Source organism: Chionomys nivalis, chromosome 9 (assembly GCF_950005125.1).
Source record: "Chionomys nivalis chromosome 9, mChiNiv1.1, whole genome shotgun sequence".
NCBI lineage: Eukaryota > Metazoa > Chordata > Mammalia > Rodentia > Cricetidae > Chionomys > Chionomys nivalis.
In genome coordinates this window covers 43,068,505-43,078,286 of record NC_080094.1, presented here as the reverse complement: position 1 = coordinate 43,078,286, position 9,782 = coordinate 43,068,505, and the positions used below count along the sequence as shown (strand labels likewise).

General features: G+C 48.5%; 1 protein-coding gene across 1 annotated transcript; it reads left to right on the top strand.

Moving 5' to 3' along the window:
• The first annotated feature begins 1,108 nt into the window (after window positions 1-1,108).
• Prnd (prion like protein doppel) lies at window positions 1,109-5,161 on the top strand. The gene is made up of 2 exons (XM_057781526.1): window positions 1,109-1,167; window positions 3,450-5,161. The coding sequence occupies exon 2, from the start codon at window positions 3,461-3,463 to the stop codon at window positions 3,995-3,997; it is 537 nt and encodes a 178-aa protein (XP_057637509.1). The 5' UTR covers window positions 1,109-1,167; window positions 3,450-3,460; the 3' UTR covers window positions 3,998-5,161.
• Window positions 5,162-9,782: the final 4,621 nt, after the last annotated feature.

Below are 9,782 nucleotides of genomic sequence, written 5' to 3'. Positions count from 1 at the left end.
TAAGTCTACAAAGAAATGCAAACATTTTTTAAAAGAGGAAATGAAACAAATTTTTGAAGTCAAACAAACAAAGGCAAGGGATGGGGTGGCGGCTGGAAATCCTCAATCCAAGGACAGTAGCTCTACAGGGGCAGCCTGAGTTCACAGCCAGGCTGGAAACCTTTGTACATTCTTCTGGCGCCACCTGCTGGCTTTTACAGGAAAGGCAGTTTAACTTAGTGTGCAAAGGAGCTCGAAACTGGAAAGGCAGGGAACAGTAGTAGGGTACATTATGTACACAGTCTTACCTGTCCTCACCTACAGAACTCACTTTTAATTCTGCTTTTCCATAGTGATCATAACAGGAACAGTCTGGAAAGTCTCAGTGTTTAAGGCCTTGGGACAGTCACCCATACCTAGCCTCCTACCATTGTGTGGAGGCAATGATTCTAGTGCCTCCTCCTCAACTGTGCCTGAGCAGGGGTGGTGGTGAAGTCCTCGAGGGAAAACACTGTCAGGGTCATCATCTGTGCATAACTGGTTTCTGCTGCATCTAGCTCTACCTCCCTACGGGTCTGTAGCCTATTGGCCTTGGGGCTAACCTTGACCCTCAAGTATCCCTAGGGACCCCAAACAGCTCAAAGTTCTGGGAAATCAAGTTTGTCTCTACTCACTCAGTCTGGCTTTCCCATCTAACCAGGAGAAGCCTAGCAACTCTTCCATCTGTATGGGCTCCAGCTACAGGGTATGGGGGTACAGGCAAAAGCCAGTCCTTCTTAATTGTCCCTTTCCTTGCAGGCTGCCTGAAAGAGGCCCCCTGTTGGGGGCTTGTCTTAAGTGTCAGGACAACAAATGTGTCCAGAAGGCTTCCTTAAGCCCCCTTGGCTGCAGGCAATGGAAGCCACCCAAGCTGTAATTCTGAATATTGTTCTCAGGTCTTTTTTTTTTTTTTTTAACTTTTTTAACTTCAAGATCTTCACGTGGTTTTATCAGGGAAGAGACTTTAATCTTCCAGGATGGAGGAGTGACCAGGAAGCCCTTGATTGGTCCTGCTGCAGAGGGAAGGGCTGCCCAGGAGAGAGGCCCCCTCCCCCGGCAGTGCCTATATAGCTGAGTGGTGGCCTGGAGAAAGTGTTCCGGAGAAGTGTGGATTCCTGGCTCCAGACATTACAGTAGCAGAGAACAGAGGTACGTGGCAGGGGTTTCCCAGGCCCAGCAGTGGCTTGTGACTTCCCTTCCTGTCCCCGGGTCCCAGGCAGGGGAGCTATGAGAGCTGCCTGTGTCTGCATTCCCATGCTGTGATGCTACCTCGGGGCCAACTGGCGGGAGTTTTGTTTCTGCTTTTAAGCCCTTATCTGTGAAAACTAAGTCCTTTCTCAAGAAATCTGTGCTTTCATTTTTTAAAAATATTTGACTCACTCTTAGACATTTTCCATGATATTACTTTTAAGATTTCTCCTACTAGAATATGGGTGGATATCATGGGGTGGGTACAGCCCCTATGTGGTAGATCAATAAATATTAACTCACTACTTGGACCTCTTTGGGAAAAAGTTGATTTGAGTTCGTTGTGATCGGGGTGGGAGGTGCTGGAGGCTGGATACTTTAGCTGCCCAAGGGCTGAGACAGGCGGTGCCCATGAGGATGGGGCACTGAGGTCCCTCTGCATCCTCCAGAGGTGACTGGGTAGGTATGGTCTACTTTGGCTGGGATAGGCTTATGTCTTGCCTTGGTTTTTGTTTGTACAATAAGTGCCAGTATTACCCCCAGAGTTACGCACTCTAACAGGAGTATCAAGCCTGCCTGAGGATGCTCTATAGAGAGCAGTAGAAACATGCCTGCTCTGGCCCTCCAGGGACTCACAGTCAGTCATTCTTCATCTAGGTGACAGCCTGACCCACTGTGCTGTAGGAATCTCTCTATGTCCCTGATCAAACAGACAAAGATCTTGGTGCTGGAACACTCTGGGGCTGGTCTCCAGGGTGATTTCCACAGTGACTAGCTTCGGGAGCAAGATGTCACAGCTGATACAACTGGTGACGATGGGGGCGTGGGGAGCCCCTGAGATCAGCAGCTCTTTGGACCCTGGGATAACCTTGGCAGTCTCCCAAGTCTTGCTAACATTCCTTTCCTCTAATGAAGGAGTTCTCAACCTTCTTAATACGGTGACCCTTTAGTTCAGTGCCTTTTGTCGTGATGACCCCCAACCATAAAATGATTTTGTTGCTACTTCATAACTCCAAGTTTGCTACTGTTACAAAATGCAATGTGAATAAGTGATAGGCAATAGCCGGGCGGTGGTGGCACATGCCTTTAATCCCAGCACTTGGGAGGCAGAGGCAGGTGGATCTCTGTGAGTTCGAGACCAGCCTGGTCTACAAGAGCTAGTTCCAGGACAGGCTCCAAAACCACAGAGAAACCCTGTCTTGAAAAACCAAAAAAAAAAAAAAAAAAAAAAAAGTGATAGGCAATATATCTGATGTGTGAGCCCAGAGGGGTCAAGACCCACAGGTTGAGAACCATTGCTCTGATGTCTCTTGAAATCCCTTAATGGCCTTGATTTCTGTTCAGTTAGGAGTCGTCATGCCCCCAGCAACACAAACCATTAGCAGTACACACCTCTGGCTTCCTCATGGGCAGTGGGACAGTCAATGGTGTCTACTCTTAGAATCAATGTTGAATTCAAGTTGGCCACCTACTACGGTGCAGCTCTGGGCAAATTACTTGATATCTCTGAATCCCAGAACTTCTTATAAAAACTGGATAAAAGTACTTTCTCCTTGTGAGAATTAGATCATATCACAGAAGGGCTCGATGTAGTAGTTGACATTTAATAAGTGTATAACTAAAAGCTATAAGGATGAGCAGAGGGCACACTGTCCCCTGGGTGAGATTGGGAAAGCTATCAACAACACATTTTGATGGTGATGTAGGAGACCCAGACCCGAGACTCTGCAGAGGTGGCTGTGGCCATTCTCCCTTTCCCCTCCAACTTGGCGTCCTTCTCTCACTGATCCCTTTAGAACCAGCAGCGGGTTTCTTAGAGGAGACAGTGGAATGGATCTGGACCAGTGCCAACTCAGGGAAATCAATAGGAAGTAAGGAAGACTGAAAACACAGCCTAGATCAGGTCCTTTGGTTCCAACTCTTACCTCCCAGGGGTGGCCGACTTGAGAAACCAGAGCAGCACAAGGGAAAGCTACCTACATGGTGCATCTGTTTTCCTATGCATGGCTAACAGCTTGCAAATAGCCGTGTGCAGCTTCTCATTTGCCCCAAACAGTGAAGAACAGACCAAGTGGAGAAATCCCTGGGCAAAAAAAACAAAGAAATCTGGTAGTAAAGTTGACCCAGGTAGCCTGTGCATGAGACATCACTATGAGCCGAGGCTTCCTTTAAATCTGTCACCTCTTGGAAGGCGGGAGTCCGAGGCATGTGGGGAGGATAACAGCCCAGTCTTTCCCTTGCAGATTCTGACGCCATGAAGAAGCGCTTGGGCACATGGGGGCTGGCCCTCCTCTGCATGCTGCTTGCCAGCCACCTCTCCGCGGTCAAGGCAAGGGGCATAAAACACAGGTTCAAGTGGAACCGGAAGGCCCTGCCCAGCAGCAACCAGATCACCGAAGCCCGTGTAGCTGAGAACCGCCCGGGAGCTTTCATCAAGCAAGGCCGGAAGCTGGACATTGACTTCGGAGCAGAGGGCAACAGATACTACGCGGCCAACTACTGGCAGTTCCCGGATGGGATCCACTACGAAGGCTGCTCTGACGCCAATGTGACCAAGGAGATGCTGGTGGCCAGCTGCATCAACGCCACCCAGGCGGCCAACCAGGCTGAGTTCTCCCGGGAGAAGCAGGATAGCAGGCTCCACCAGCGAGTCCTCTGGCGGCTGATCAAAGAGATCTGCTCCACCAAGCACTGCGAATTCTGGCTGGAACGGGGAGCTGCGCTGAGGGTCACTGTGGACCAACCAGCAATGGTCTGCTTGTTGGGTTTCATTTGGTTCATTGTAAAATAAATAATGAGGCTAGCAGCCACAGAGGTGAGCTGGTGGGCAAAGGTGGACAGCGGTACCCTAAGTTCTCACTCTCTAGCCCCCACGTGTCATGAAGGCACCAGCGTGTAGCGATTCACGGCACTTCAAAAGTCCCTCCCAAGTACGCGTCCTCCCTACCATGTGTTTAATACGGTGTTTCAGTGCTTTTGCAACTACACTAGGTGATAGACCAGGGAAAGAACATAGAAACCATGCTGTGCACTGCACCTGATCCTCCAGCTCATGGAGGTAGCCAGGAAAACTGGGCTTTCCATTGCTGAAGTCACCCTCCAATACAGACAGGAAGCAGCAGAGTCGGGTTCTCCTGGTCTGTCTCTCCTCAGGTTTTCTGCTCTGTGTAGCCCAGAGTTATCTCATGATCAGTTTGGGACTCACAGGTCCAAATCCAGATTTGTGTGTGGAGTGGAAGCCACACTCTGAATTAAGTGGGAGTTCCCTGCACAGCAACTATGCACCTTGACACCTCACAGTAAGACTGAAATATTGCAAAGACGTTAAACTAAGTAGACCACTACACTAGACAAAGGTTCAGAAATCAGACTGCAGGGAAATTTGCCACTCACCTCCCAGAGAGCAAGTTCGGGGCAGGGTGTGTTTGTGGTGCCTAGATTCTAGTCCACAAGGATTGGTGTTTGCTGCTCTGGCCCCTGCAATGATCTGCAGAGTTAATGAACCCCTTGTAAATGACATGTTTGTGGCTTTGTTTTTTATTTCTTTGCTCTGTTTTTCTAGATGGGAATCTCTCTACGTAACCCAGGTTGGCCTCAAACTTACAATCTTCTGGCCTCTGCCTCCTGAATGCTGGGATTGCAGCATGCCACCAAGCCCAGATGCTTGTTTACTTCTGATACCCCCTGGTCCTGTGGGTGTGTTCTTAGGTATCCTGTGAGCATCTTTAAATATGCTCCCTTTGTACAGAGTTCTTTGTAAGCTATCAGTTTTTGAAACCACTTTGGTAAGGGTTAGTTTCCGTGAATCATTTAATACTCCAAAAATATAATTACTGGTCAAAAAGCTTAAGAGAATGGTATTTTTCAAGAGACTCAATAAAGAATTTGTCATCACGGGAACTGATATACTGTTCTACCACTCTGAACGTAAATATATATTAAAATATTACTGTTATTTAAAATTTTTAAAAATCTAACTTTTTAGTTTCTTCCACAGGCCCTCCTCCCCTTTGGGGCCCCCCGGGGTTTGCTGAGCAGTATCAGGGTGTATTATCTTTTAAAAGGAGCAACATCTGTGAGGAGGGGTGGAGTGGGGGACACACATGTATTGTCAAAGGGTTCATCTGAAGCATTTCAGAACAACGTGAGCACTGATATCAGCACCTCATGTGCCGAGTTCCCACTGCTATCAGGTCTTCTCAAGGACACCTCTGGGCAGCTTCACACGGTAAAGGGGTGTGAGGCGGGGAGCCCAAGGACACACAGCCTTCCACTGGACATTCTACCACTGGTCAGACAGCGCAGAGAAACCAATCTGTGGTAGCAGTGTCCTGCCAGCCCAATATGCCTCCTCGGCTCCCACTGTCAACTAATCCTAAACCAGAGAGCAAGGAGAAGCCCTGAACACACAGTTTCTTCCTTGCATGCCATTTTTACTATCAGGTAATAAAGAAAGAATGGTTCTTAGACGGTGGTGTTGGTGTGTCAACTCCTGGCTTAAGGCTTAGTTACCAGGGTGGGCACACAAAGCTGTTGGCAATCAACTTCCTTCTGATATAAAAAGGCTCAGACTGGACGTAGTCCGTGTTCCATGATCACTGTGTTCTCTCATACCATTGGTTGTAACACCAGCGAACTGAACGGTGACAGTTCACGTGTGATTTGATTGCAAATTTTGCCTCTTTATTTTTTAGCTGAGATGCCCTTGTTCTCCCAGCTCAGAATGAGAACATTGAGTCTGGCTTTGTCTTCGCCAAGAGTTTACTTACTGGCTCCCCATTAAGAACAGGGCCCCTTAAGGCACTTCTAGATTATTCTGGTAGTGATTTAACAACATGAACGATTTCACCAGCCATTGCTTTCTTATCCCTTCCAAGTGTTACCAAGTTAGGATGTGTCTGTGTCTGTGTGTGTCTGTGTGTGTGTGTGTGTGTGTGTTGTAGACCTGCTGCACAAACTGGAGCAGAGCGAAAAGCAGCTGCGCTTCACGTCCAATTCCCTCAGTGCCTCTTCCCTTCTCCTGACTCCCTGGTCCTTTACGCATTTGCAAATGCAAATGCAGAAATTTGCAATCCTAATACTGAGCACTGGATACCTTAAAGCTTTACTTAACCTCATTTAGTGCTTTCTGTCCATTTTTTAATGACTTAGGTTTTCTTGTTTCTCCAGCCCCACCTCCTCCTTCTAGTCTAGTTTGAGGCGTGAACCCCTTTACTGTGTTTAAATATAAAAACAAGGGTTTTGATTTTGCTTTGTTACAATTTTTAAAATACTACAATCTTGTGTGTAAGATTTGTTTCTCTGCAGTTTACCTTCCTGGCCTAATAGACTGCCACTGAGTCCCGGGACCAATATCTAACTAGTTAACGTGCCCTTCTAGGTGACTGTGAAACATTCCACAGTACAGATGTGCTGTGACTGACTTAACAATTTCCTTGTTGGTAGAACTTCAGGTTGTTCTTATCTGGCAAACAATAAACACCTCATACAGACAGTCGCAGTGCCTGGTGGTTTTATTTCTGTAGAAAAGATTTGCTCCCACAAAACCCTAAAACACAGCAGGCCTGTAACTCAAACTTTTCTTGGTATCCCCTGTTGTGTGGGAATATAGCTAGTGATACCCACTGACCCAGCATCATGAGAATGATCTCTTTGAAGTGTGAGAAGCTGATGCTCCCTCCAACACTGTTTCTGCATCTGCTGTCCTCTGCAGATGGTACACAAAAGCTTCCTGAGGACCGGGAGGAACATTCAGACAGCATGAAACCATCAGCATTGTCTACTCCAGACCTGGTCCTTGGCTCAAAACACGAGTAGGGAAACCTAAAAATTAGGCAGTGGGCCTTCCACTCCAAGAGCAGTGTTTGGAGACTCCACCTCCATGCCCCCAGCAAGAGGGGACTCCTGGGGTAAGGTTTAGCCCTAACCTTTTGACAGACTCAGTAAAGTCATCCATGCCGGTCTTGCATTCCAGTGAGAATGTTCCAGATTGTAAGACTCAATAGGAACAGGATGGAGCCAGTCACCGTAGCCAGCCTCCCCTCTTAGCTTAGGCAAAAGATCAATCAGCATCTCTCTCAAGCTCCTGGTACCTGACATGGCCCAGGAGGCAGATGCCAGCCTGCAGAATCTCCTCCTCTGGGCCTCATGAGATGTGCCCCTAGTGGTAGTTGTGACCCTCCCTACCCCAGACTCTCAGGAACTGGCTTGGGTGGGGGCACATTGAATCAGGGACCTGCAGTATGGACACACCCACACCTCTACCCAGCACTTTTTCTCTACTACTGTGCTAGACAAGAGTGCCCTAAGGTGCCTGGTTATGCCCATCTGGCACATTCTGGAGTCTACCAGGGTCTGTACTAAAACACTAGCAGAAGGGCTCACATGCCCCAAGACAGACAGCATTGTAACAGAGCCCACTTGTCAGGAGAATGATCAGGAAGATCTCCACTGACGCGTCATTGTGACCAGTTCCATAGCCCCGCACTAGAAGCTTAGATACAGCTTTATTGGAAAGCAGACCTGTTGGTAAGCCTGGCCAAGCCAGCAGCCACATGCTTACCCCTCCTGCCCTAAGGCAGGATCCATTTCAGAGCAGAGATCCATTTCAGCTGGGCACCCGAATTGCTCAAAGAAGGTAAAGGATCAGACCAGCCGACCACTGGGAATTTGGGAACTTGTCAACGGGAGTAAGTCAGCCTTGGGACAGCAGGATTAAGCCACTGTGCTTCAAGACATCTCTAAGCCCATCCTAAACTGTCCAAAGAAGGCTCCAAGGAAACACACTCAGCTGGTCCCTTAGCAAATAGGAATCATTGCTTGGACTTGGGACCTCAGGGGTAGTGTCACCTCTGAGTAGAAATGGGCAAGAAAGCCCAAGGTCCCACCCTCTGGACCCCAAAGCCCAGAAGCTGTCACGCAAGCACTGAGCCCAGAGATGGCCGGAAGGACTGGTTTTTGTTGCTGCAAGCTTCAGACCAGGATAAGCCACGTGCGCTGACCACCCTCGTTCATAAAGACCGTCATGGTTGGCACAAAGGTGCCCCTCGCAACTGTGCATGTTTCAGTACTCAGCTGTCACCACCTTCCCCAAGATGCCTTCCCTGTGCACTGGTCTCCCTTGGCCCGCCCACCTGGGGATTCCCAGATTCTATTTTGGTACTAACCCTTTTATGGAAGAGTCGCCTTCTTAAACAATGTAGATTGTTTAAACTCCAGCTGACTTGGCCAAAAGCTGTGAAAGGAAATTATTAGGAGGCAGAAAGGAACTAGAGGAAACAGGAAACAAGCAGGTCGGGGCCGAGGTACTAACTACCACAGCTGGCCTCCCTGGAGGGAGAGGGAGGGAGGGAGAGACAGAGAGAGGGAGGGAAAGAGGGAGGAAGGGAGGAGTGGGAGAAGGTCAGAATGATGAAGGGCAGGGGGGAGAGCGCACCCATGGGTGTCCAAGGAAGATGTTCCCACTCATGCTCCTTAGAGATGAAGTGAGTACTGGGACTTACCGCGCCCCAAGTAACCCCTGCGGGCCAATTCAGCACCTCGGAGAAGGGTTTCAAGAACAAAGCAGGGGATAATGTTGGGTCAGATAGGCAAGAGCTGCGTCAGTGTGTGGTTCTAGAATTTCTAAACCTATAATTAAGCTTCTTACATTTTTAGCTGGCTTTTTTTTCCACTCTGTGTTACCTAGCACTCAGAAACAAAAAGGAATAGAGTGTAACTTAATGGTAGTGCATTCGCTCAGCATCCACGTGGCCTTGGATTCAAACAAAGAAAGAGAGAGAGAGAGACAGAGAGAGAGAGAGAGAGAGAGAGAGAGAGAGAGAGAGAGAAAGACAGAGAGAGAGAAAGAGAGAGAGAGAGAGAGAGAGAGAGAGAGAGAGAGAGAGAGAGAGAGTATGAATGGGGGAAATGAAAGCCTGAAAAAACCAAAACAAGTCCTTGAAGTCTGGAGAATTTCTCAGTGGGTAAGAGCACTGACTGTGCTCCAAGGGCCTGGGTTCCTTCCCAGGAACCACATGGCAGCTCGCAAACTGCCTATGACTCCAATTCCAGCAGATCTGATGCTTTTTTCTGCCCTCTGCTGGACCAGACACACATACCGTTCACAAACATACACACAGGCAAAACATGTAAAATGAAATTCAAAAACAACAGCAACCATGTCCTCCCCTCTGCTTCCCTTTGAACAAGAGGCAAAGGGTTAGTGGGCTTTCCCTAGCCTTTGGTCCACTTAGAATGACCAAAGGGCAGTGGCCTCCCCCATCCCCCACTCCCATGTTAGCAGCATTTTCTGGGCTTCTTTGGTTTCTGAGTAGAATCAAAGAAGTACCCTGGTTGAACTTGGTGTTGTCTGTAGTTTTGTTCCTCTTAGAGGAGAGGATGCTGGCCTGTGCAGACAGATGCTCCCAGAAATCCAGCTGTCAGTCCTCACCTGGGGCAGGCTTCAACTGCCGTCATTTTTCTATAGGGCCCCCATGTGCAAATTTCACGGCCATTAGTCTTTTATTTATCAGATTTTTCCCCTCTGGGTACCAGCACAACTCCTCACTTAGGATCAGTGTTTGCCTTACCCAGGG